Source organism: Caretta caretta, chromosome 11 (genome assembly GCF_965140235.1).
Source record: "Caretta caretta isolate rCarCar2 chromosome 11, rCarCar1.hap1, whole genome shotgun sequence".
Classification (NCBI taxonomy): Eukaryota; Metazoa; Chordata; order Testudines; family Cheloniidae; genus Caretta; species Caretta caretta.
Genome location: NC_134216.1, coordinates 603,294 through 629,782, shown reverse-complemented (window position 1 = coordinate 629,782; position 26,489 = coordinate 603,294). Strand labels below are relative to the sequence as shown.

The window sequence follows — 26,489 nt, the reverse complement described above, 5'->3', positions numbered from 1 at the left end:
GGAAAAGGAAGCCAAGCTTGTCGCCAGAGACGGGGGAGACTGCAGGTGCTCACCTTGTCAAGGGTGCTGAGGCTCGTCACTGGGCAAACCCTGGGGGAAAGGGGACTAAGCCAATTGGATGGGGAGTTAAGAGGAGGACAGCTCTGCCCGAGGGGAGCGCAGGCAATCTCCCAATTATCTCCCCCTGCCTGAGAGGAGCGCAGGCAAACCCCCAACCATCTCCCTCCCACACCAGGGCAGCGCAAGCGACCCCTTCCCCGACTGTCCCCTCCGCCCAAGGGGACTGCGGGCAACCCCCCCCCCCGTCTCTCCCACCATTGGTGGCTGAAGAGTGTAAGGGGGCTTTACGGCCGCCCTACCCCTAAAGGCGGCTAATCACCACCAGGCGCCCTTTCCCGTGTCCCTCTGGTTGCCCGCAGCGGGTTCAGCAGCCTGGGGTCTTTGCTACCAGCTGGCGGTGCCTCCACCTGGCTGTCCCAGGGAATCAGGAACCCACCGCACCTCTCTGTCTGGCTTCATCTCCCTGACCCAGTCCCAGCCCCTGACTAGCCGGATACCCCCCCAGATGCTCTGCTGACCCCTCTGCCATGGACGAACCAACACTCACGGTGCCCGCTGTTTGCGAGGGGAAGAGGGACCCTATAAAGGGATGGGCAGGTGGGTTTGCAATGGGCCCGTCAGTAACACCACACAACCCCACTTACCACAACGCCGGGGGGACTGCCCTGGATCCCGCGTCCGGGATACTCCCCGCAGCTCCGGGAGGTGGAGGAACCACGTACCTGGAGGAGGTGTCTCAGGCTTGAGAGCGGTGAGGGGCGACTCACCCGGGGGACCCCTGTGCGGCAGCAACAGGCCTCACTCCTGGACACGCCCCACAGCGCCTGGGGTCCCCGCGCCCAGCTGTGCCCTGCCAGAAAAACCCCTCAGGGCAAACGGGGGGCACCCCAGCCAGGAGGGGAGATGGGAGGGTGGCCCATCACACCTGTCATAAATATAAAGGGAAGGGTAAACCCCTTTGAAATCCCTCCTGGCCAGGGGAAAGCTGCTCTCACCTGTAAAGGGTTAAGAAGCTAAAGGTAACCTCGCTGGCACCTGACCAAAATGACCAATGAGGAGACAAGATACTTTCAAAAGCTGGGAGGAGGGAGAGAAACAAAGGGTCTGTGTCTGTCTGTCGTCTTCTTTGTCGGGGATAGACCAGGAATGGAGTCTTAGAACTTTTAGTAAGTAATCTAGCTAGGTATGTGTTAGATTATGATTTCTTTAAATGGCTGAGAAAAGCATTGTGCTGAATAGAATAACTATTTCTGTCTGTGTATCTTTTTTGTAACTTAAGGTTTTGCCTAGAGGGGTTCTCTATGTTTTGAATCTAATTACCCTGTAAGGTATCTACCATCCTGATTTTACAGGGGGGATTTCTTTATTTCTATTTACTTCTATTTTTATTAAAAGTCTTCTTGTAAGAAAACTGAATGCTTTTTCATTGTTCTCAGATCCAAGGGTTTGGGTCTGTGGTCACCTATGCAAATTGGTGAGGCTTTTTATCCAACATTTCCCAGGAAAGGGGGGGTGCAAGTGTTGGGAGGATTGTTCATTGCCCTTAAGATCCAAGGGTCTGGGTCTGTAGTCACCTAGGCAAATTGGTGAGGCTTTTTACCAAACCTTGTCCAGGAAGTGGGGTGCAAGGTTTTGGGAAGTATTTTGGGGGGAAAGACGTGTCCAAACAGCTCTTCCCCAGTAACCAGTATTAGTTTGGTGGTGGTAGCGGCCAATCCAAGGACAAAGGGTGGAATATTTTGTACCTTGGGGAAGTTTTGACCTAAGCTGGTAAAGATAAGCTTAGGAGGTTTTTCATGCAGGTCCCCACATCTGTACCCTAGAGTTCAGAGTGGGGGAGGAACCTTGACAACACCCCTCAGGGGAGGGGGGAGATGGTCGGTTTGGGGGGGAATTTGCCCACACTTCCCTCAGGCAGGGGAGAGCCCGCTGGGGGGGGGTGGGAGGGTAGCTTGTGCTCCCCTCCGGCAGAGCAGGGGGGAGACTTTCAGTGCGGGGGCCAGGCTCCCCTCAGGCTCAGGAGGGAAGAGACGTTGGGAGTGTAGTCTGCACTCCCCTCAGGTGGGGGAGGATTCTCAGTGGGGTGTGGGGCAGTGCTCCCCATAGACACAGGGGTGGGGGACGGACCGTCAGGGGGACTCAGGTGGGGGGGGGATGGTTGGGAGAGTGGCCCGTGCTCCCCTCAGGCAGTCGGGGGAGGGAGACCATCAGTGGGGGTGGGACCACGCTCCCCTCAGGCGGGCAGGGTGTGGGGAGATGGGGGTCCAGACGCTGCCTGGTGCACCCTTCAGGCGGGGGATAGGGCCTTGGGAGGGGGGGGGGGCAGAGGTTGGAATCAGCTGCATCCCCCTCAGGCACAGCTGTTCTCTTCTCCCCGCTGGTCTAGCCAGCCCCCCAGCCCCCAGGGCTCACCCGCTCAGATGGCTCCACACCCCGGCGTGCTGAGCACACCGCAGCCCTCCCCAGCTCCTCGCAGAACCTGTCCCTCGGCGTCAGGCCCGCTAGGCCAGGCTCCCCGGCCACAATCAGCTGAGACCCCAGGGGCTGGGGGGCGGAGGCCCAGTGAGTGGGGCGCTTCGTACGAGACTGGACAGAGAACAGGCTGTGGGGAGCGACCCAGCGCTGAGCTGCCTCGTGGGAAGGGATGGGCCCATCCCAACACCAGGAGTGGCCATTACAGCCAGAACGGAGCATGGGCTGGAAGCGGCTCCCCGCAGTCCGGCTCCAGGGAGAAGGGGTGAGGCAGCCCAGAAGCAGCGGACCTGTCGTCCTGTGCACCCCGAGAGCCCCAAGGCTCCCCTGCCAGGGCAGCACACGGGGGGCATCGCTGCCCGGCCTCCCGGCACAGCCACAGCCGCCCACCAGCACATGAGGGCACAGCCACTGTCACCCCTCAGCTACACAATAAAGGAGGGACAGCCCTGCCCTGGGACCCTCCCCCGCCAGGTGCTGGCCCCCCTTCCTCATCCTGCTCCCGGCTCCCCTCTCTGAGCCCAGCTCTGGCCCCCAGGTACAACTCCCTCTCCCCCCTCCTTTGGCACCTGCTGCCCCACCCCTCCAGCAGTGAAGAATTCACAGCCAGACTAATTCATCCTTTCCGTTTTATTGCAGTGTAAACACAATAACCCAACCCCTGCCATTAAATATAAACCTGGAGCCAAGTCTGGCTCCTCTGTCACTTGCTCCTTGGAGACGCACATTGCAGCCGATCTGTCCCGTTCTTTCTGGCAGCCCCAGCAGCATTGACTGGGGTCAGACCCAGGCATCACCCACCCCACCCAGCGTGCTCAGTGCAGAGAGCACAGCTCCACGAAGAAGCCAGGAGTCAATGCCTGCTCGGAGAAGGGCCCGTTCCAGCAGACGTGTCCCTACACAGGGCTCTGCCTGCGGCCAGTGGGGACAGGATCCCATCCCCTCATGCAGCCCTGCGAGCAGCGGCACGGAGAGCCCCAAGGGTGACAACACCAGCAGGGGTGGCTGCATCAGGCCTGCTGGGCCAGCGGCAGAGACAGCTCAAACCTCCCATGGAAAGCTCTCATCTGAGGGCTGCAGCCTCCTCCCGTCCTATTAAAATACTGCAGAGGCCAAAACGGCCTGGGTCACAGTTCCCATGGGGAGCAGCACACAGTTAGTGAATAGAGGGACCCCCGGTCCTCCCTGCACCCACACGTCCTGGGGCCCGAGCCCTGTAAGCTTCCCCCTCCCCCCAAAGCCTGGAGTGCTTAGGCCAGCAGGTTATGGCCAGAGCTGCAATGCACTGCCATTAAATGCACTGCTCCATACGTACCAAAGAAACCCTCCCCTGCTCTACAGCTGCAGGTTTAACCAGGTTCCAGCTGCCCAGAGCCCATACTGCGCTTTCAGGAACTCACGCCAGGAGCCAGCACCCTGAGCTCCCTGGGACACAGAGCCCTGGATCGGGCCTGTTAGGGCCTCCAGCTCTAATCCCTCCTGCCCTGCAGCACCCCAGGGACTCCGTGGGTGAGGGGCTGAGTGACAGGGCAGGAGCACCCCACACTGTACCAAACAGGGGGTTCTCAGAGCCTCCAATCCCAGGTGGCCAGCACCTGGGGTGCAAAGCCAGGCAATTACTCTTTAAAGCCACATGCTCCAAGGCTGGAGCCCCACCCTGCCAGCCGTGGGAGGGGAGCCTCAGCCCACTGGAGCCAGCGAAGTCTATGGGGCAGAGGGCAAGAGACAGGGAGTGCTGCACCTCTCTGTGGGATGGTGTCACATGGCCAGCCCTGACCCCACAAGTCACTCTACCCACATCAATGCCCCACACTCACCAACACGCAAAGCCCGGCAAAGCTGCACACTGCAGGCAGGGCCAGGCATCCCGTGCACACAGGAGCAGAGGGTCCATGCTGCTCCAGGAGGTGGCATCCCCAACATGGCCGACGCGCTGTGTGGAGGAGACAGGGAGAGGCCCCAGCCCCACTGCAGTCTCCAGCCTCCTCCACCAGTCACCCTCAGCCTTCCACGGCCATTTCATGGAAGCAGAGGTTTTGGCGCTAGCCCTGAACCTGCCCTGGGACCCTGCCCAGCCCAGCGTCAGGACAAGTGCAAGGGCCAGACCCCATGAACCCCACTCCCAGGGGCTGCTCAGTGTCACTGTCCCATGGAAAGAGGGGGGAGGGAGACACTGAGACCAGACAGGGTACAGAGCAGAGCTGGGAGCAGAACCCAGATGGCCTGGCTCCCAGTTGAGTCTCCCAGCCCCAGGATATCACAGGTCCCCTATCAGCGCCCCAGCCCAGCCAGTGCCAGCTGGCTAGAGCTAGATGGTCTGAGCCCACCCCCCACACTCCCCTGCCCCCATCCAGCCCATTGTCTGCAGGGAGCTTCCCCTTGGGCCAGCAGAATGCCTGCTGCACCACGAGGGGGAGAACAACCAGAGCCAGCAGAGCAGGTGGGGCAGGCCATGGGGAGGCTGGCTGAGCCAGCCCCTTCTGCAGCTCAGGTGCTGTTGCCCTGCTCCTGTTCGAAGAGCACCATGGCCAGCTGTGAGCGGGAGCCCAGCCCCTCCAGGTTGCTCTGCATGCAGCGGTGGTAGATCTCCTCGCTGAGGCGGGGGTTGCAGAGGTGCGGCCGGTGGCGCTGCAGCAGGGCAGGCTCCATGGCCCGGAAGACGTGCAGGCTGGAGTACTTGATGAACATGTCGTAGATCTCCAGGGTCTCCAAGATGTCTTCATTCTCCTGCGCGTCGCCTGCCATGCGGGTGCGTGCTGCCATGTAGTCAGCATTGTAGAAGCAGGCCTCGTGGAAGACATCTCGGTCAAAGCGCCCAGCATCCCGCATCAGATCCAGGGCGGCGGGCGGCGCCTGGTTGTGGTAGGCGATGGCCGGGTTGTAGCCCTGGAAGTGGATGGGGAAGAAGACCTGCCAGCTGTTGATGGTGTTCATGCGGCAGCGGTTCAGGAAGTCGGTGGTGACCTCGGTGTCCACGCTGGCCACGAAGAAAAGCGTGTCCACGGGGTGCTTCTTGGAGATGATGTCCATGACCTTGATCTGGGAGGGTGCGTCCGTCTTGACGCTGATCCAGGGGATCTTCACCTCGGTGTACTTGCGCTCGTACTCGGCAATCCTGGCCTTGACCGGGGCGAAGATGTCATTCTGTGCCACCTGCTGGGCCTCGAAGGGGTCGTAGATGAAGAGGAAGGTGAGCACGGCATTCTCGCTGCTCTCGAAGGCAGCCGCCGCATACACCTCCAGGAAGTGGCTAGCGTAGTCCCGGTCATGCGCCGTCAGCGGCAGGATGACGTTGATGCGGCTGGCCTCAGTCACGTAGGGCATGGGGATGATCTCCACCTCGCTGAGGGGCCGTACCAGGTGCACGCGCTTGATGACCGAGCGGCTGTGCCCCTTCTGTGTCACCACCTCCACCTGCAGGTCCAGCGTGTACTCCATGCCCCGTGTGGGGTCGAAGCGCCGATACCCGTTCACCAGCTGCTGCTTGCGGATGTGCAGCACTGGCTGGTACTTGCGGTTCAGCTCCTCCATGGCCATGGCCACCACGTCAGCCACATCAGCCATGTCCACGCCGCGCAGCTCACACTTGGGGGAGCCATCCACGCATGAGTACAACTGCTCCTCCGTGAAGTAGTCCCAGCGCAGCACCTCAAAGCGCGTCTTGGGCTGGAACGGGGGCGTGATGCCAATGGGCCATGTGGCGCCATGGTCTCCGTCCGCAGACAGGCTGCTGGTGTTCTGGATCTCCAGCTGCACGAGGAGGGAGGGGAGTTGAAGCAGGAACAAGACACCTTCCAGTCCCCCACACCAACCCTCCACCGCTTGGCCTAGCTCCTCCCAGGCACACAGTCACCCCCGGTTTCCTACCAAATCCCAGAGTTTCTAGGGGAGCTCTGTGTGGCTCGAAAGCACCTCTCGCGCCAGACGAAGTTGGTCCAGTAAAAGATGTGACCTCCCCGACCTTGTCTCTCAAGGGGACGGGGATGCACTGTTAGCTATGCAATGACACCATTCCCCCATCAGATGGCAGCACCAACCCATACTATAAGGGGCTGAGACTATTCGACAGCTGCTCTCCCCAAGATTACACAAACTCTACAGTGACTCCAACTGGCTGTCCAATCCCCCCAGCTAATCTGCTGTCCTGCACCACTCCCACCTCCACCCCTCCGATGTCCCAGGCATGGCTCCCACCTCTACCCCTCAGCTGGGTCTTTAGGCTGACCCCTTCAGGGCAGGGACTGGCTCTGACCATTCCCACCTGGCATGACGAGGTCCAATCCTGGGCAGGGCCTGTGGGCGCTACCATCATATAACATTTACAAATTCACAGACAGGCCAGAAGGGTCCGGCCCCCTCTCCCAGTCTGAGATCCTGCCTAGCACAGGCCACAATCCCTCCCCAGCAACTCCTGCAACCAGCCTCCCATTCCTGGCTGAGCTAGAGCACGACATTTAGAACTCAGTCTGGTCCCTGGGTGACCTGTGCCAGTGGTTAATTTCCCACCCCGTTAAACATTTGTGCCTCATTTCTACTCTGAATTGGTCTCATTTCAGCTCCAGCCACTGGGTCTCGCTCTGCCTTGTCTGCTGGGTTAGAGACCTCGGTCAGGAGAAATCTACCGGTGTCAGTATTTGTACACTGCATACGCCCAAGCCACTTCATACCCTTCTCTTGCATGAACTGAATAGATTGAGCTGCCTTAGTCTCTCATGGTCAGGCAGCTTTTCAGATCTCAAACCCTTTCTGTAGCTCTTTTCCGAGCCCCTGTTTTTCCAATGCTCTGTTTGAAGTGTTGACACCAGAACTGGACACAGGATGCAGTATTGCTCTGTCTAACACCATACACAGAGGGAATACCACCTCCCTGCTTCCACTTGGCATTCCCCTGCTTATACAGCTGAGGATCACGTTTGCCCATTTAGCTACAGCACTGGGCGCTCACGTTCAATTGGTTACCTACCGTGACCCCTAACTCCTGTTCAACGTATCGGCTTTCCAGGATAAGTGTGACCTACATTCTTTTCTCCTAGGTGTATGACCTCACATTTGGCTGTGTTAAAACACATGTTGTTCATGTGAGTCAACCTTATCAAGTGATGCAGGCCAGTCTGTGTCACAGACCTGTCCCCATCGTTATTTACAACTCAACCAATTTGCGTCATCTGCAGATTTTTACCGGCAGTGATTTTATTTGAATTCCACATCACTGACAAAAGACTGAATACCACTGGGCCAAGAACAGAGCCCTGCAGGACCCCAACAGACAGACCCCACAGTGGATGACAATTTCTCATTTATAATGACTTCTGGAGATCTGTTCACCAGTTTTTAATCCATTTCAGACAGGCTGCATTGATTTTGTGGAGTGCTGTTTTTTTGTTTAATCAAAAACACCATGTGGGGCTAAAACATGCCTTACAGAATCTCGGTGTATCATGGTAACGGTTACCTTTATCATCGAAACCTGTGAGTCATCCACACACAATGGCAGGTTGGATTTTAAATGCTGGCGCCATGTTGGCTTTTCTCCAGTCCCCAGGTACTTACTCTGGGCTCCAGGATTTGTTACATGTCAAACACTAACAACAGGGAAGCTCTGAGGAGCCTCCGGAGGGCTGTGGGGATTCACAGGCACCTGGAAGGTCAGGGGCCAGGGCATTATCTCCCAAGGCCACAGCCAAGAGCTCTGGCCTCGGTACAGACAGACGCCCAGTCGGGATTCCTCTTACCAGAGCAACTTGCAGCTCCATCCCAGCCCGCCCGGCAGAGTTACAGACAATAAGAAGGAGGGGTTTTAAAGTATATCAAGAGCCAAAGGAACCCTACCTATGGTATTGGTCCATTACTAGATGCAAATGGTAGAACTGTCAATGATAATGCGAAAAAGCTGAAGTGTTCAATAAATATTTCTGTTCTGGAGGTGGAAAAAAGCCAGATAATGTCATCATGTCACATGATGATCAAACACTTTCCATTCCATGAGTAACTCTGGAGATGTTAAACAGCAGCTATTAAATTCAGACATTTTTAAATCAGCAGGTCTGGATAACCTGCCTTCAAGAGTTTTAAAAGAGCTGGCACAAAAAGTCTCTAGACCATTAATGTTGATTTTTAGTGGGTCATGGAACCCTGGGGAATTGTGTGTCAATATTCAAAAAGGGTAAACGGCATGGCCTGGGGAATTATAGGCCTATCAGTCTGACATCAGCCCTGGGCAAAATAATGGGACAGCTGATACAGGACTCTATTAATAAAGAATTAAAGGAAAGTAATGTAATTAATGCCAGTCAACACAGGTTTATGGAAAATAGATCTTGTTAGAATAACTTGATTTTTTTTATGAGATTACAAGCTTGGTTGATAAAGGTAAGTAAATATATTGCATCTACAGTAACGCCTCACTTAAAGTCGTCCCGGTTCACATTGTTTGGTTGCTGATCAATTAGGGAACATGCTTGTTTAAAGTTGCGCAATGCTCCCTTATAATGTTGTTTGGCAGCCGCCTGCTCTGTCCACTGCTTGCAGGAAGAGCAGCCTGTTGCTGCGAGCTGGTGGGGGCTTGGAACCAGTGTGGGCTGGCAGACCCCCATCAGCTCCCCGCTTCCCTAAGTTCCCTGTGCAGCAGCCACCCAGCAGGCTACCAATTGTCAGCAGTTCAGCTGTCCCTCCCGCCCCTGCCATGTGCTGCTCCTGCCCTCTGCCTTGGAGCTGCTCCCGGGAGACTCCTGCTTGCTGTGCAGGGGAGGGGGGAAGAGGGGAGCTAATGTCAGGGTGTCCCCCGCCCCACTACTTCTGCCCCCCACTTACCCCTTCTCCATATAAAGCAGGGTGGGGAAAGATAGGGCTCAGGACAGAGAGTGCTTGCTGGCCGCAGCTTCTGCCTCAACTTCCTGATGTACTTAAAAAGGCAATGTACTTAGCGAGTGATGTCAGCGTACTTAAAGGGGCAATGCGCATCTCTCGCTCTCTCCCACACACAGGGTGTGTCTCTCTGTCTGGCATGCTGTCTCCCCTCCCTCCATTCATGCTGCCTTGTAGAGTGTAAGGCTACATTAACAATAATGTGTTAACCCTTGAGGACTCAGCCGAGTGATAGTTCATCATTTAGCAGTAAGGCATTCCCTGAGAAATATCCCACCCTCTAACTTCACCACCTCAACCAAGCTTCACAATCATCATTGCTACGTGCAGTATTAAATTGTTTGTTTAAAACTTATACTCTGTGTGTGTGTCATTTTAGTTTAGTTTTTTGTCTGGTGAAAAAGATTTCCCTGGAACCTAACACCCCCATTACATGAATTCTTATGGGGAAACTGGATTCGCTTAACATCATTTTGCTTAAAGTCACATTTTTCAGGAACATAACTACAACGTTAAGCAAGGAGTTACTGTACACAGTTCTGTAAAGGGTTTGATTTGGCACCACGTGACAACTCAATTAATAAACTAGAAAGATATAAAAAAAAATCAACATGGCCACACATTAAATGGATTAAAGACTGGCTACTAGGTCTCAAAATGTAATTGTAAATGGGAAAGCATCATCGAGCCGGCATGTTTCTAATGGGGTCCTGCAGGGAACAGTTTATGGCCCTATGCTATTTAGCATGTTTATCAATGGCTTTGAAAAAACAAAATCACTGATAAATCACATGCAGATGACAGGTTTCAGAGTAACAGCCGTGTTAGTCTGTCTTTGCAAAAAGAAAAGGAGTACTTGTGGCACCTTAGAGACTAACCAATTTATTTGAGCATGAGCTTTCATGAGCTACAGCTCACTTCATCGGATGTGAAACTGCAGTTTCCACGGTATGCATCCGATGAAGTGAGCTGTAGCTCACGAAAGCTAATGCTCAAATAAATTGGTTAGTCTCTAAGATGCAGATGACAGAGACTGGGGGAAAAATAAATAAAGAAGAGAGACAAGTCATCAATACAGAATGACCTAGATTTCCTGGTAAACTGGGCGCAAGCAAACAATGTGTTTTTCGTATGGGCAAATGCAAAGACATACATCTAAGAACAAAGAATGTAGTCATACTTACAGAATGGGGGATTGTATCTGGGGAACCAGCGAGTCATGGTGGATAACCAGCTGAACATGAACTCCCAGGGAGATGCTGTGGCCAAAAGGGCTAAGGCCATCCTTAGAATATCAAGTAGGCGAAGGGATATTATACTACCTCTGTATTCAGCACTGGTGCAATGGCTGGGGGAATCCTGTGTCCAATTCCGGTGTCCACAATTCAAGGGTGTTGATAAATTGGAGAGGGTTCAGAGAACAGCCACAAGAATGATTAACAGATTGGATGACCTGCCTTATAGTGACAGACTCAAGGAGCTCAATCTATTTAGCTTAACAAAGAGAAGGTTAAGGAGTGTCTTGATCACGTCTACAAGTACCTACACGGGGAACAGAAATTTGATGATAGAAGGTTCTTCAATCTAGGAGAGAAAGGTCTAACGTGATCCAATGGCTGGAAGTTGAAGCTAGACAAATTCAGACTAGAAATAAGGTGTACATTTTTAAGTGACAGTAATTAGCCACTGGAACAGTTTACCAAGGGTCATGGAAAATTCCCTACCACTGGAAGTTTTTAAAATTAAGACTAGACATTTCCTAGAAAATCTGCTCTAGTTCAGCCAGGGACTGTTTTGAGGAAGTTCTCGGTTTGTGTTATGCAGGTCAGAGCATAACCTCCATCACAGGGATCCTTTCTGCCTTTAAAAGAAATAAACTGATGAAATCCTGCAGGAGAAATGCAACGAGCCGTAGGTGCACTTCAGCTGGGCAATAGTGCAAGGCTGGGCTCAGAGATCAAGCCAGCCCAGATCTACCAGAGTAACTGCCCGCAGAGAGCATGCTCCACCACCCTGGCAGGCCCATTCTCCTGGCAGAACCGTCTCTGCCGGGGTATATCACCAGCACAGAAGGTGAAGGAAGATGCCTTGGCCCCTGTGCCAGGGCACAGGCTGGGGGGATTCTGTGTTCTGGCTGCCTCATTAAGGCAGGTGCAGCAGACTGAGATTGAAATGGGAAGCCTCCCTGGAGGGCAAGGTGACCCAAGCCATAGCCAGGCTGCTCCCTGCTCATCTGACTCAGAGCTCTGGGCCCATCCCCTCTACACTCCCCCTCCCCCAGGGCCGGGCCTCACCTGGAGCTGCTGGATCTCCTGGTACGTCCTCTCAAGCTCCACCTGGGCAAAGTGCTTGTGCAACCTGTACATCTGGACAGGGTCCAGCACGGGATGGGCAGTGAACGCGCTCTGGAAACGGGGGTCGCTCTCCCGCTCCGGGTCCGTGTTCTTCCCTAGCTCAAAGTACTGGTACCGCAGGCCCTGAACCAGAGAGAGAGGGGGTAATGCCTGCCCCAAATCACACCCCAATCCCTGCTCTGGGTGCTGGTACTGCAGGCCCTGAACCGGAGAGAGAGGGGGTAATGCCTGCCCCAAATCACACCCCAATCCCTACTCTGAGTGCTGGTACCGCAGGCCCTGAACCGGGGTAGAGAGGGGGTAATGCCTGCCCCAAATCACACCCCAATCCCTGCTCTGAGTGCTGGTAACGCAGGCCCTGAGCCGGGGTAGAGAGGGGGTAATGCCTGCCCCAAATCACACCCCAATCCCTGCTCTGAGTGCTGGTAACGCAGGCCCTGAGCCGGGGTAGAGAGGGGGTAATGCCTGCCCCACATCACACCCCAATCCCTGCTCTGAGTGCTGGTACCGCAGGCCCTGAGCTGGGGTAGGGATGGGGTAATGCCTGCCCTACATCACACCCCAATCCCTAATTGCTTGGGGAGAGGGGTGGGGACTGTGCTCATCCATATAGTTCATGGAGTGGAGTTAAGACTAATGGGGGGTGGAGGTTGTGGGTCAGTGAGGAGGTAGCAGGAGGTTCAATTTCACCTTAAGCTTCTCCCCACAGGCTATTCGACATTGGTGAGGCCTCATCTGGAGTACTGTGTCCAGTTTTGGGCCCCACACTACAAGAAGGATGTGGATAAATTGGAGAGAGTCCAGCGAGGGGCAACAAAAATGATTAGGGGTCTAGAACACATGACTTATGAGGAGAGGCTGAGGGAGCTGGGCTTGTTTAGCCTGCAGAAGAGAAGAATGAGGGGGGATTTGATAGCTGCTTTCAACTACCTGAAAGGGGGTTCCAAAGAGGATGGCTCTAGACTGTTCTCAATGGTAGCAGATGACAGAACGAGGAGTAATGGTCTCAAGTTGCAGTGGGGGAGGTTTAGATTGGATATTAGGAAAAACTTTTTCACTAAGAGGGTGGTGAAACACTGGAATGCGTTACCTAGGGAGGTGGTAGAATCTCCTTCCTTAGAGGTTTTTAAGGTCAGGCTTGACAAAGCCCTGGCTGGGATGATTTAACTGGGAATTGGTCCTGCTTCAAGCAGGGGGTTGGACTAGATGACCTTCTGGGGTCCCTTCCAACCCTGATATTCTATGATTCTATGATCAGTGGGGGGTAGATGGGGTGGAGGGATGGGGGTTAGTTGGGAGATTGCTCTCACCTCTTGTTCCTTTATGCAGATGATGGGACGGAGGGGTCCACTGTGGGGAGTGTGGGTTGATGGGGGCAGGGGTCAGTATGGAAGTGAGATGGGGCATGTGGCATTATGCCCCATATTCTTCATAGTATTATTATTATATATGATATGATTATGGCATAACTAGGATGTATTTTATGCAAGACAGGGCATGTGAGATGTCATTGAATAGGTTCTGATTCACTGACTCTGATTATCCTACTTGTATGCACGCATCATGTTGGTATCTGAAGTTAGGAATATTGTCTATGTATCTATTACAAATGTGTTTACACCTGGGGAACGCCCACTGGGTAGAATGCAATCAGTCCAGATGGCTGACTGGGAAGGGCCATTAGGGAGAACAATAGGTCTTAGAAGTGCTAATCTCCCACTGGGGAGCCTTCCTGGGGACACTACAAACAGCCTCCAAGTTATGGCTCCTATGGCTCTACAGAGACATGTGACCAAGTCACCTGGTACTGAACTCCATCTTGGAATACCAGTGTCCTCCCACTGACAGGCGTGGAAACGAAGCCTGGGAGACACAGGGTTCCTGCTATATGCAAAAGCTATTTAAGGCAGGGGAGTGACACCATCAATGGTTCTTCATTGACTCCCCACCCAAGAAGATTGCTGGAAACACCTGAAAAACAAGGACTGAACGGGGGGGGGGGAGGCGGCTGAACCCAGGCTAGCGGGATTTCTAGTCTGTGAAAGGTTTCAGAGTAGCAGCCATGTTAGCCTGTCTTCGCAAAATGAAAAGGAGTACTTGTGGCACCTTAGACACTAACGAATTTATTTGAGCATAAGCTTTCGTGAGCTACAGTTTATGTCTCTAAGGTGCCACAAGTACTCCTTTTCTTTTTAGTCTGTGAAAGGAATACCTGGAGTTTTAAGCTGCACGCAAGTGCAGTTTACCCTCAAGAATCTCTGCAAACAGTCTAAAAACATTAAGACCATGTCTACACTTGCCATTTAAAGCGCAAAAAGTCCCTTTTTTGCGCTAAAACTGCGGGAGCGTCTACACTTGTTAATGACTTTTTGCGGTGAAATTCAGAAGTTTCATCACAAAAAGAAAACCACCTTCACGAAAGGCATACAGCTCCTTCCACTGTTCTTTTTGTGATGTTGTGAAAGTGAAGACACGTTCAACCTGTGTAAACATGTTTTGCCCTCCGGAGGATATGCCATAGTTCTAAAAGTGACCACTCTGGCCAGCATCTCCACTGCTCTGATGCCAGGTCAAGGGACATCCGCCCCACCCCATGTAAGCCCCAGGAAGTTTGAAACTCCCTTTCCCTTTGCTTGTAGATGTGGCAGGGAAAGCAGTCAGACAGTGTGGGGGGGGTTAAAAAAAAATGCCACGAAAGAAACAAGAAAGCAATGGTGCTGCTGGGACATGAAGCAGGGCAGCACGGGGCACTGAGCAGGGACCCAGAATGCCTTCCGCTCACCCCCCTTCCCACAAGACCAAGCGAGAGAGCTGCACTGTGGGACAGCTGCTCTCATCAGGGATGGAAGTGCTGCTAATGTAAACACTCTCTGACGCCTGTGGAAGTAAGCGAGCACACAAACCAGAGCTGTTCTTTCACCATTCCCTATCACCGGTGAAACTTACAGTGCAAAAACTCTGCAAGTGTAGACATACCCTTAGGGTGAGAATTTGCTACTCATATCCAATTTCTTTAGTATATTAAGTTTAGATTGCGTTTTTGTTTTATTTGCTAGGTGATCTGCTTTGATCCATTTGCTATCCCTTATAATCACTTAAAATCTAGCTTTTGTAGTTAATAAACTTGTTTTTGTTTGGTCTAAAACCAGTGTGTGGAAATTATACATGGGGCATAAGCTGTGTATATTCCTCTCCACGTTGAGGAAGGGGGCGAATTTCATGAGCTTACGCTATACAAATCTCTGTGCAGTGCAAGACGGTATATTTTGGGGTTTACCCTCTAGAGGGGGGTGTTCACTTGAGTACTGGGCAGTCCCTTAGCTGAGCCTTCCCATGCAGAGCTGATTTCTGCATCTGTGTGTTTCAGCAGCTGGGTGTGTCCCTACCTGTGTGTGTGCTGGTAACCTGCAGCCTGAAGCCTGGGGGGCGGGGGCGCTTGGCAGGCTGCACAGCAGTATAGTGTAAAGGGAGACCAGGCTGGTGGGTCAGGCGGGCTCACTGGTCCCCCAGTTCCAGCCAGCACCCTGGGGTAAATCCATCACAGGGTGGAGAAGTCAGTGTGGGGGAAAGGGGAGCAGGGGATCAAGGAGGGGGTGATGGTTGATGGGATGGAGGGGGCCGATGTGGGGGATGGAGGTTGATTGGGGCAGGGGGGCAGATGGGGGCAGGGGGTGGGGTCCGTACGGATTGATTGGGGCAGGGGGTCAGTGTGGGAGGAGTTGGGGACTGGGGGCCAGTGTAGGGGTGGGGGTTGATTGGGGCAAGGTGCAGGTTCATGGGGACCAGTGTGGGGGGTGGAGGTTGATTGGGGGAGGGGGTCAGTGTGGGAATTGATGGGGGCAGGGGGCCAGTATAGGAGTGGGGGCTGATGGGGGCAGGGGGCCAGTGTGGGGGTGAGGGGGGGCGCTCTAACCTCGTGCTCCTCCACGCAGTTGATGGCCGTGTAGTCAATGATGCAGCGCCCCAGCCACTCGTCGGGCCGGGCGCTCAGGATGTCATTACGGCAGTTCTCCAGGTGCGGCTGCAGGCGCAGCAGCAGGCTGCGGGAGAGCAGGTAGCCGAAGCCACCGTAGCAGTAACGCCCCTCGGTGTCGCCCCCAATGAACTCCTCAGGCCGGCCCAGGTAGAGGAGGGTGTCGATGCTGAGGTGGGCGACCAAGCGGCTGATGCGATGAGCCTCGGTGTAGGTGTCGTCCTGCACCAGGTAGAACCAGTCAAAGTCGCCTACGTAGTGGTCCAGCATGTACTTGACGGTCTGGTACATGTTCCAGATGGGCCGCTCGTCGCCATGCGTCACCACCGTCATGCCGTGAGGCACCTTGCGGCCCCGCGTGCCCGTGAAGTACACCAGCCGCTCCAACCGATGCCCCAGCGTGCGGTTCACAGCCACAGCCAGCGTGTTCAGTGTGCTCTTGGAGGTGAGCACACCCACAAAGAGTCGCTGCCGGATGCCCAGCTCCGTACTGATGTACCGTGTCCTGGAAGGGCAGAGAGCGAACGTGAGCGAGCCTTTTCCCCACCACAGGGAACTTGCCACCAGCCAGCCAGGTTCAGACCTGCCCCTGAGCCCCACAAGGCTGATCCCGCTGACCACGCGAGTCACAGCATCCAGGCACGGCTCTGGATTTCTGTGCTTCTCCCCAAACCACAGATAAGGTGCATCTGAGCCTTTGAGTAGGGCTGGATTCAGGCTGGGCACTGCTGTGGGGAAGCTTGCAGAGATGCAGAGGTGGGGGGCAGAGGGATATGTGATGACCAGCTATCCCCATCTCTGCCCAGCAAGGGTCCTTCCGGGGCAGAAGGCAGGACAGATTCAGGGCAACAGCTGGGGAGCGAGAGGCGGGGACTGGGTGGGGCGGGATACACAGCAAGTCCCCAGCAGGAGCCACAAGCCTCCTCCCCCCATTGCATCCCCTCACATCACCAGCGAGCTTCCCTGTCTCACAGCCCCGCCCTGGTGCAGAACCCCTTCCGTAGTCCCCAATGCCACTGTGACCCCGGCTGCCATTCGCCACCTTCTCCCATTGCAGAGCGCACTGCCCTGGCTAGCCCTGCTCCCGCCCTTCGCCACCTTCTCTGGTTGCAGAGCACGCTGCCCTGACTAGCCCTGCTCCCGCCCTTCGCCACCTTCCCCTGTTGCAGAGATCGCCGCCCTGGCTAGCCCTGCTCCTGTCTGACACGTCTCCTGCACAGCTCTCAAAGCGGTTCACAAAGGACGTCAGCGTCATCAACCCCGTCGTAGGGATGGGCAGTGACTGGCCCCAGAGCACCCAGCAGGCCAGTAACAGAGCCAGGAAGAGAACCCAGAGCTCCTGTGTCCCAGTCCAGTGCTCTGCCCATTGGGCCACACCCGTTAATCCCCCAGCCACGCCTGCAGGGGCCCCGCCTGTGTCTGAGACGCCCAGGACTCCCACACTGGTGAAGGGTCAGCCAATGATCCCCGCCATGAGTCCGGCACAGAGACACTGCCCTAGCACAGATACCCAATATATGCCCTCACTGGGTCTCCGCTTCAATGCCAAGTATGGAGATCCCTTCCCCGCAGAGAATGTCATGGCACCAATAGGAAATCTGATGAGGTTCAACAAGGACAAGTGCTGAGTCCTGCACTTAGGACGGACAAATCCAATGCACCGCTACAGACTAGGCACCGAATGGCTCGGCAGCAGTTCTGCAGAAAAGGACCTCGGGGTTACAGTGGACAAGAAGCTGGATATGAGTCAACAGTGTGCCCTTGTTGCCAAGAAGGCCAATGGCATTTTGGGATGTATAAGTAGGGGCATTGCCAGCAGATCGAGGGACGTGATCGTTCCCCTCTATTCGACATTGGTGAGGCCTCATCTGGAATACTGTGTACAGTTTTGGGCTCCACACTACAAGAAGGATGTGGAAAAATTGGAAAGAGTCCAGGGGAGGGCAACAAAAATGATTAGGAGACTGGAACACATGAATTATGAGGAGAGGCTGAGGGAACTGGGATAGTTTAGTCTGTGGAAGAGAAGAATGAGGGGGGATTTGATAGCTGCTTTCAACTACCTGAAAGGGGGTTCCAAAGAGGATGTATCTAGACTGTTCTCAGTGGTACCAGATGACAGAACAGTGGGGGAGGTTTAGGTTGGATATTAGGAAAAACTTTTTCACTAGGAGGGTGGTGAAACACTGGAATGGGTTCCCTAGGGAGGTGGTGGAATCTCCTTCCTTAGAAGTTTTTAAGGTCAGGCTTGACAAAGCCCTGGCTGCCATGATTTAGTTGGGGTTGGCCCTGCTTTGAGCAGGGGGTTGGACTAGATGACCTCCTGAGGTCCCTTCCAACCCTGATATTCTATGATTCTATGATTGCGGGGGTGAATAGCTGGGGCAGAGGTAAGTGAAGGGGACAACCCAGGTTATGGGGAACCCCAGCAGAACCCCCATGAACTAAGGGCTTTCACAAGCCTCCAAGCATCAGGCATGTTTTCTCAACTTGCCTCCTCTAATGCACACAAAGCAACAGGCACATCTACATTATAAAAATAGACCCAAATCCAGACTCCCCGCAGCACGTTCCCCTTCCTTTGGGGAGCGGAGAAAAGAACGAACACGTGGCAGATGTGGAGTCACTTGGCTGAATGCCCCACTGGAAGAGGCTCAGATGCTGCAGGGACAAGTACAGTACAAAACCTATACAGACCAGAATAGCCAACAGCCAGCCTTCGGATGGGCCTCTCTGGTCCTCCAGAACCCCCTCCTCTGTGCAGGGGACATCCCAGCCATCTGCAGCTCCAGCAGCCACATGGTGCTCTAAAGAGGCTAATTCCTAATCCCCCACACAGGAGCAGGATAAGGAGTGTGAGCATGTGTCCTCTCAGCTCTGCACTGGGTGGCGCCGGGGCATGTCGTGGGTGGGGGGAAAGGGAGTTTGCTGACCATACTTCTCCTTCCCTCCCCCAACGTTGGGTCAGGGGAGGGGGACTTGACCTGCCTTGACCCGAGAGGTTACGGCACGTGGCTCCCACACGCAGGGCAACAGAGACACCATGGGCCCAGGCAGCACCAACCCAACCACTGCTAACCCAGGCTTCCCGCTGCCACCACAGGCTTGGCCTATGACCCACACTGCATCCCACAACTGTGCCTGGGGGAAGGGCCTAAGCCAGGTCCCCATCTGTGCCGGGGAGACACTAGGCAGAGCCCACTGGACTGCAGGAGGGGCGGGATATGCTCCCTCACCGACAGGGCACCACAGCACTCCAAACAAACCCTTCTTGGGAGGGGAGCTGAGTGCAACTTGAGTGGAGCAAAGCAGCTGCATGTCCTGGGATGGAGACCCCCACCCCACAGACCTTGGTGGGTGCAGAAGTTTCCTGTAGGCAACATGGGGCAGTCCAGGAGAGTCTCTGGCTAGGGTATGTACATGCAGCATAGCTGCCCCCTGGTCACCACACCAGGGCTCCCACATTCAATGGAGCACATGCCAGGGCAGACACAAGGCCTATGGCAAGCTCCAGGACAGCCCACCACCAGCCCTGGGGCATTGCTAAGGGACAGGCCTACGTGCCCGATTCCAGCGGGCCCTGCACATCAGCCAGCCCCACTCGGGAAGGGGCAAGGTTGGGACACAGCTCCATGGCCCCACCCACTCAGCTGTGGGGCTGTCCTTTATGGATGGCTGCAGAGAGCGCCCCAATTAGTGCACCAGGGCTGCGCAGACCCAGAGCCGGGTGGGCCCTGCCCCAGAAAGCTCAGTCTAATTAGACAGCTGGGTGTGCAATGGGGCAGGGTGGCAGTAGCATGAGGCCCCCCCAGGGCACAGCTCAAGGGTCCCAAACCTATTAACCCAGCTCACCTGGTTGCCACGTGGCTCACACAAACTGGCAAGCCCATGACAGGGCAACTGCACCGCTGGCGGGCCCTGACGGGAGGATGCCACACAGGTCAGGGCGAGGAGAGGTTTTGCAAGGTGCAGAGGGTAAGGCGGGCGCAGCAGAGGTGTGATGAACGTGAGGCAGGAAAGAGCCGCAAAGGAGGTGAGGCTGAGAGGCCTGAACTTGCTGCAGCAGAGAAGGGGCAGCTGGGGGTGGGACCCGGTCTGCCTGGTGGGAAGATGCTGGCAGACCCCCGAGGAGGTGCAGGGAGGGGAAGGGCTCTACCCACAGCCCAGGAGCAATGGCACCTCCTCACCACTAAGCCCACGATTCAGGCAGGAATCCCAGCTCCAGCACAGCCTTTTGCCCATGGAAAGGATCTCAGCACTCCAGGAGCAGCCACACATAGCAAGTTCCCAGAGCCCCCATTCTGCTGCCCCTGCCCCATGCATTTCCCACCCCCCACCCCCCAGGCACCTGCTTTGCTGTAGCTCCCCCCTGCTAGGAGACCCATCCCTCACACAGGAGTGAGCTGTCACAAGTCACAGTCCTATAGCTCAAAAGAGACGAGCACCGGCCCCCCACTGCCCATGCAGCACCAGCACTGGGGGAGAGACCAGAGACCCACTCCTGCAGGGTGAGTCACTGCCCATTGGGGGGAGGGGGGGCAGAGCTGGACTCTGCGCTCCCCAAACACCCACCCAATCACAGGGCCTCTGCTGTTCTCCAAACAGGATTTCAGCTCCTGAGCCCAGCCCACCCGACCCAGAGCCCAAACGTGGGAGGCCATGTAAGGCCCCACCAGCACGAAAGGCACCTGAAGCCTGTGAAGAGGGTGTGAGGGAGCTGGTCTCAGTGCTGGCTGCTGAGGGGCCCAGCCCCACTCACAGCAGCGCCAGCCAGAGCTGCATGATTCTCACATCACTCTTGGATTTTAATCAATGCAGTGCAGTCAAGAGGCAGGAAACAACCCCGTGCTGCTGCCTCCCGCACACACACTGGCTTCATTCAGCCCCTCCACTTCCTGCCCTCTCGCCTCCTCCAGGGGACAACAGGGCTCGTTCACTGGCCCGCTCCCTGGGTGCTCTGTGCTGCACCCTGCCGGGATCCCAGCACTGCCAAGTGCTGAGCCCAGGGACCAGCTCATGCCCCTGCACCAAGGCTGGATCACTTTCTGGAGGAGGAGGGCAAGGGGAGCTGCACTCAGATCAAGGTGGACTCTGCAAACAGCAGGAGAGGGAGGGAAACCAGAGACTCGGCGCCCAGAGCAGAACACCCAAAGCGCAGCTAGGCCCAAGCAGTAACAAAGGAGAGATGGCTTGGCTGGGGCAGCAGGGCACCCAGCCAGGAGAGATCAAGGAACAGATGGGAGCAGGCAGAAAAGTGCATGACAGGGAATCAGGCAGAGGCAATTCTGTACGCACCCTTTGTGGGCGACAGGAACTGACAGAACCAGAGGCTCCTCTCCGGAGAGGCCTCCCTTGGAGCAGGGCCGTGCCAGGCTCCCTCACACCAAACCTTTCCCCTGCTGCATCAGCAGAGCTGGCTCATTTCCCAGAGTGCCAAACACCAGGGGGCAGCACGATGGGGAGGAGAGGGTTAAGGCACAGAGTCTGGGGCGGGCGGCGAAGACTTGCTCCCAGGGCACAGGAGCAGCAGGGAGAGTTTAGGCTGCATGTGTGTCCAGCAGATCCCACAACGCAGGGAAAGGGGCGGAGTGTTGAGCTAGCTTCACCAAATGCATTGACAGCTGCTACTAGAAAAGCCCGAGGCCATGTCTACACTACATAATTAAGTTAACCTAATTCACATCAGTGTACAGCCGCCGCAATAATTCCATCGCTCCTGCATGTCTACAACGGTCTGCATCTTCTCTGAACAACAGCATCCCCAGCAGCTACAGTGCCCCATAGCACCGTCCTGTGGTTAGCACTCCGAGGGGAGAGCGCCTCCTGCAGTCACTCACCCTGCTCTCTGTAGCTCCTGGATGTCCACAAAGGCCTCCCATCCAAATACTGACCAGGCCCAACCCTGCTTAGCTTGGGATATTGCAGCCCAAGGTGGAATGACCTCAAACCACCACAGGGCAAGTTGACATTAGATAAGAGAAAAAGCTTCCTAATAGAGAGAACAAGTCAACAACGGGGTGGGTGCCAGGAGCGGGGCCTGCAGGCCAGGAAACATTTTGTGATAAGGCAAGGCACTGGGGCAAGAACAGTCTGAGGATGCAGAGCAGCAGCACTGGGAATGGGGCACAGCGGCTGTGCACAGCCAGGTTGCCCCCAAAGGAAACTATTTCTGCAGAAAGACTTCCTGGGCGGCCGAGCTCTCCTGGAAGGGCCAATAAAGGGATGAACCAGTCAGTCACACGGAGCAGATGGAGGAAGCACAGTCTGGGCGGCCAGCAGCACTCTCCCGGCTGAGCCACAGCTGAAGCCCAACCCCTTCAGGGCCCCTTCTGCAACAAGTCAGAGCCCCACACTTGCCCCCCGGTACCCTCACTGACAGCTCCAAGCCAGCCTGCAAGCTGCACCAACATGAACGACCACAGCGGCCGCTGCCCTAGGGACAAGCTACATGCCACAGCCCAGGCACTTCTCCCTCAGACTCACAGCATCACCCTTGCGCTTCACATCCAGAGGCAGCTGTACCATGGTCTGTAACAGACCTTGCCCAGTGCAGCAGTTCTGAGCCTTCCCCCTACCCCAGGCCTCCCATTTAAGGTCACTCCCCACCACCCCAATCCCTGTACTATGATGGGCCGCGGGACACAGGATGAAGCCTTGCAGTGGGGGAGGTTTAGGTTGGATATTAGGAAAAACTTTTTCACTAGGAGGGTGGTGAAGCACTGGAATGCGTTACCTACGGAGGTGGTGGAATCTGCTTCCTTAGAAGTTTTTAAGGTCAGGCTGGACCAAGCCCTGGCTGGGATGATTTAGTTGGGGATTGGTCCTGCTTTGAGCAGGGGGTTGGATTAGATACCTCCTGAGGTCTCTTCCAGCCCTGATATTCTGTGATTCTAAGGCTGCTGGGTTTCTGGCTGCGGAGCTGGTATGAAATGGGCTGGGGGAACAGCAGGGCCAGGTTGCTGCCAATTACTTTCCAGTGGGCAGACCCTAGTCACTCACCACCACCACCACCCCCCGTCCTCTCTCCCTGTGAGCTCCATCTCCTTGCAGTGGTTGTTCCGTTCACGGAAGGCAGCCTCAGGGTTCGTGGCACGCCCGCTCCCCACCCTACCACACTGGGGAGCCAGACTCATCAGGCACCTGTTCCAATTTGCCTCGGCATGCCCTGCTGTGCCCTCTGCCCCCATGTGGTTTGGGCTGGCCCATGACGGCGAGCCTGGGCATGGAGCACCCCAGCGCCACCGCAGGGTGCAGCAGGCGCCCCTGGATGGGAAGGGAAGGGTGCCAGCGCCGCAGGGCCTGGCTCACACACCGGGGCAGCTGGAGGGCCAGCCCCGGGGACACTGGGTGCTTGGGGGCTGCAGGACGCCAGACAGGGGAGGCTCCGTCCGGGACACGGATGGTGAGCAGAGCTGGCCCCCCTCCCTTGGGACGTCATCAACCCAGCCCCCCTCCCATCTCCCCAGGCACCTCAACACGTGACCCCCCAACCCACAGCTCCCGATCCCCTCAACCCACATCCCCCCGGCTCCCCAACCCCCACAACTCAACCAACAGCCCCCCTGGCCCCACAGCCCCTCAAATCCCCCATCCCCACAACCCGCCACCCCACAGTTGACAGCCACCCACAACAACTCAACCCACATCCCCCCGGCTCCCCAACCCCCACAACTCAACCCACAGCCACCCTGGCCCCACAGCCCCTCAAACCCCCCAATCCACAGCTCACAGCCCTCCCACCCCCCAAGCCACAGCTCCCCACCATCTCCCCAACCCCCACAACTCAACCCACAGCCCCTCAAACCCCCTGCCCACCCATCTCCCCAACCCCCACAACTCAACCCACAGCCCCTCAAATCCCCCGCCCCCACAGCCCCCCGTCTCCCCAACCCCCACAACTCACCCCACAGCCCCTGAACCCCCCAATCCACAGCCCCCCCACAACTCACCCCACAGCCCCTGAACCCCCCAATCCACAGCCCCCCCACAACTCACCCCACAGCCCCCCCGCCTCCACCCCACAGCCCCTGAACCCCCAATCCACAGCCCCCCCACAACTCAACCCACAGCCCCTCAAATCCCCCGCCCCCACAGCCCCCCGTCTCCCCAACCCCCACAACTCACCCCACAGCCCCTGAACCCCCCAATCCACAGCCCCCCCACAACTCACCCCACAGCCCCTGAACCCCCAACCCACAGCCCCCCCACTCAACCCACAGCCCCCACCCCACAGCGCCCCCCGCCCTCACAGCCCCGCCCCCGCGCGCCCCAGGCCCCGCCCCGGCACCTGACGGCCTTGCTGGCGGCGCGCGCGGGCGCGGCGGGCCGGGCGGGCAGCACGCGCAGCTCCCAGGCGGCGGCGGGCGGCGGTTGGCGGTGGGGGGCGGGGCCGGCGCGCGGCGCGGGCGCGGGGCCGCGGCGGCGCGCGGCGCGCGGCCCGCAGGGCGCCTGGCCCCAGCCGGCGCTGAGCAGACTGAGCGTCAGCCCCAGCGACACCCCGACGGCCACGGGCGCCGCGGGCCGCAGCAGCGGCAGCAGCAGCGAGAGGCGCATGGCGGGTGCGACGTGTCCGCGCGCGCCCCGCGTCAGCAGCGCCGCGTCACCGCCCGCCCGCCCGCCAGCCAATCCCCGCCCGGCGCGCGCTCACGGCGCGGCCTCGCCGGCGGCTCCCCGGGGGCGGGGCGGGGCGGGGCTGGATGAGGGGCAGGGGGGCAGAGAAGGGGGGGTAGGGCTTGGGGGGCTGGATGGGGGGTTGGCAGGGGGTCTGTCTAGGCCCATGGGAGGCTGGATGGGGGGCAGAGCTGGGGGCTGGATGGGGGCAGGGGGGCAGAGAAGGGGGGGTAGGGCTTGGGGGGCTGGATGGGGGGTTGGCAGGGGGTCTGTCTAGGCCCATGGGAGGCTGGATGGGGGGCAGAGCAGGGGGCTGGATGGGGGTCAGGGGGACAGAGGGGCACGGGCAGAGCGGGGAGGTAGGGCCTGGGGGGGCTGGATGAGGGGCAGAACGGGGGGTTGGCAGGGGGTCTGGCTGAGCCTGTGGGGGGGCTGGATGGGGGGCAGAGCGGGGAGTTGGCGGGGGGGGGGCTGGATGGGCCCGGGGGGGTTGTTTGGGGGGGGCAAAGGGGCCAGCGAGGAATGGGCTGCTCATTGCAGAGCGGGAGGTGGGTCTGGGGGAGCTGGATGGGCCCGTGGGGGTTGGCTGGTGGGGGCACAGGGGCGAGCCGGACATGGGCTGCTCAGTGGGGGGGCAAAGGGTCCAGCCAGGAATGGGCCCCTCAGGGCTTTGCTGACCCCTGGGTTAGCGATCTCTGTATGAGGCCCAGCCCGACTCTGCCCCACCCGGCTCCTTGTTCATCGTGCAGCCCTGGAAGCCAGCGGCTCCATGGGACCCTGGGCAGGGCAGGCCGGCGGGCATGGAGAAGGGCAAAGATGAAGAGCGGTGGGACTCAGGCTGCCTGCCTGGGGTGGTGTCACTGGAGTCCCCCACACCTGGAGTCCAAAGACGGTTCCCGATTAGCCTAGGGAGCTTGCCGTCGCTCTCCTTGCATGGGGCAGGAACAAAGGGAGCCAGCCAAGGTCCCGCTGCTTGGGAACGTGGCGCAGAGCTCAGAGTGAGACATTGCAATGCCCCTGGAAAGGCCTCCACACCCTGCACCACCCTCAGCCTTGCCCCTTCTCTGGCACTTTCCACCTGGCTCCCGAAGAGCTTCCCAGGCAGGAGTGAATCAGTCTTCACCGCTCCCCAGAGAAGGATCAGTCTCATTGTCCCTATGTCACAGAAGAGGAAACTGTAGGATAAGTATAAAGTTAAAGAATTCAAGTTAGCTTAAGGTTGGTTAGGGAAATAGATCTGTAAAGGAGTTTGACCCTTGCAGTCCGTCTAACCATATGATTCTACGTGTTGTAAACTCAGGCCCTGGCTAGCAGAGATGGAAGGCATCGTGGAGAACAGGAGTGGGAGCTTGTGAGGCAGGGAGAAGAGAACCAGAAGAAGATGGAGGAGTTAGTTTTGTATAAGGAGCCCATCTCATTCTTGCTTCATGATCACTCATATCTGGCTGTGACCTGATCTACCCACCTCCGCTTGGCTGGAAGCCATTGGGGAAGTAGCTGCCCTGAGGGCTTCCCGGTGTGATGCAATGCCAGGTTTGAGTAATGTGTTAACACAAAGGCTGCACCGTTACATGACATTCGTGAGCAAATGCTGAACGCAAGTGGGATGAGGTTTGCCAAAGAGTCACGAGCTGTTTGAACTGGTGTCATGCAAAATCGAGCCCCGAGTGATTCAGTCCAAAAGCAAAGCCGTACCTGTGCTGAAGGCAGCCAGTGCAGGTCCGTAGAGAAGAGCGTAAAGGAACTACAGGTTCGGTTGCCTTCTGAGCCTGGTAGAACACGGCAAGGAGGTACCCATAACTGGAAAGGAAAGTCCAGGGCACTACAGAGCAGTGGTGCAACTCCACTGGGTCTGACCATTGCTGTCGGAGACTGATCGATCACTCACTACACTGCTCACTGCCAAAAGCTCAGGAAAAGCCACTGGTAGAGCTACCCAATGGCCAACAAGAGAGAAGGCAGGTGATGTGATATCTTTCATTGGACCAAGTTCTGCTGGTGAGAGAGAGAGAAGCTTTTGAGCTTACACAGAGCTCTTCTTCACGTCTGGGAAACTAACTCAGACTGTCACTGCTGGATACATGGTGGAATCTCCAAAGCTGGTGTCTCTCACTTGGTCCAATAAAAGTTATTCCCTCACCCACCTGGTCTCTCTC

General features: G+C 56.8%; 1 protein-coding gene across 2 annotated transcripts; it reads right to left on the bottom strand.

Annotated features, from left to right (window-relative positions):
• Positions 1–3,147: 3,147 nt before the first annotated feature.
• Positions 3,148–24,295, bottom strand: CHPF (chondroitin polymerizing factor). 2 transcript variants are annotated; one of them, XM_048868701.2, is made up of 4 exons: positions 24,011–24,295; positions 15,664–16,228; positions 11,691–11,873; positions 3,148–6,282 (listed from the first exon to the last, which is right to left on the bottom strand). In XM_048868701.2, the coding sequence occupies exons 1-4, from the start codon at positions 24,274–24,276 to the stop codon at positions 5,020–5,022; spliced, it is 2,277 nt and encodes a 758-aa protein (XP_048724658.2). In that variant the 5' UTR covers positions 24,277–24,295; the 3' UTR covers positions 3,148–5,019. The 2 variants fall into 2 exon arrangements, with proteins under 2 accessions (XP_048724658.2, XP_074973761.1); XM_075117660.1 differs by lacking the exon at positions 11,691–11,873 and having other exon boundaries at positions 24,011–24,091.
• Positions 24,296–26,489: the final 2,194 nt, after the last annotated feature.

What these genes read in the sequence shown, in the direction of transcription:
- CHPF (XM_048868701.2), bottom strand. Translation starts at nt 24,276, where the DNA reads ATGCGCCTCTCGCTGCTGCTGCCGCTGCTGCGGCCCGCGGCGCCCGTG. An exon ending in ACTGCGTGGAGGAGCACGAG is followed by an intron (nt 11,874 to 15,663) that starts GTTAGAGCGCCC and finishes TCTCTGGTTCAG; the next exon opens with GGCCTGCGGTACCAGTACTT. An exon ending in AGGAGATCCAGCAGCTCCAG is followed by an intron (nt 6,283 to 11,690) that starts GTGAGGCCCGGC and finishes CTCCTCGTGCAG; the next exon opens with CTGGAGATCCAGAACACCAG.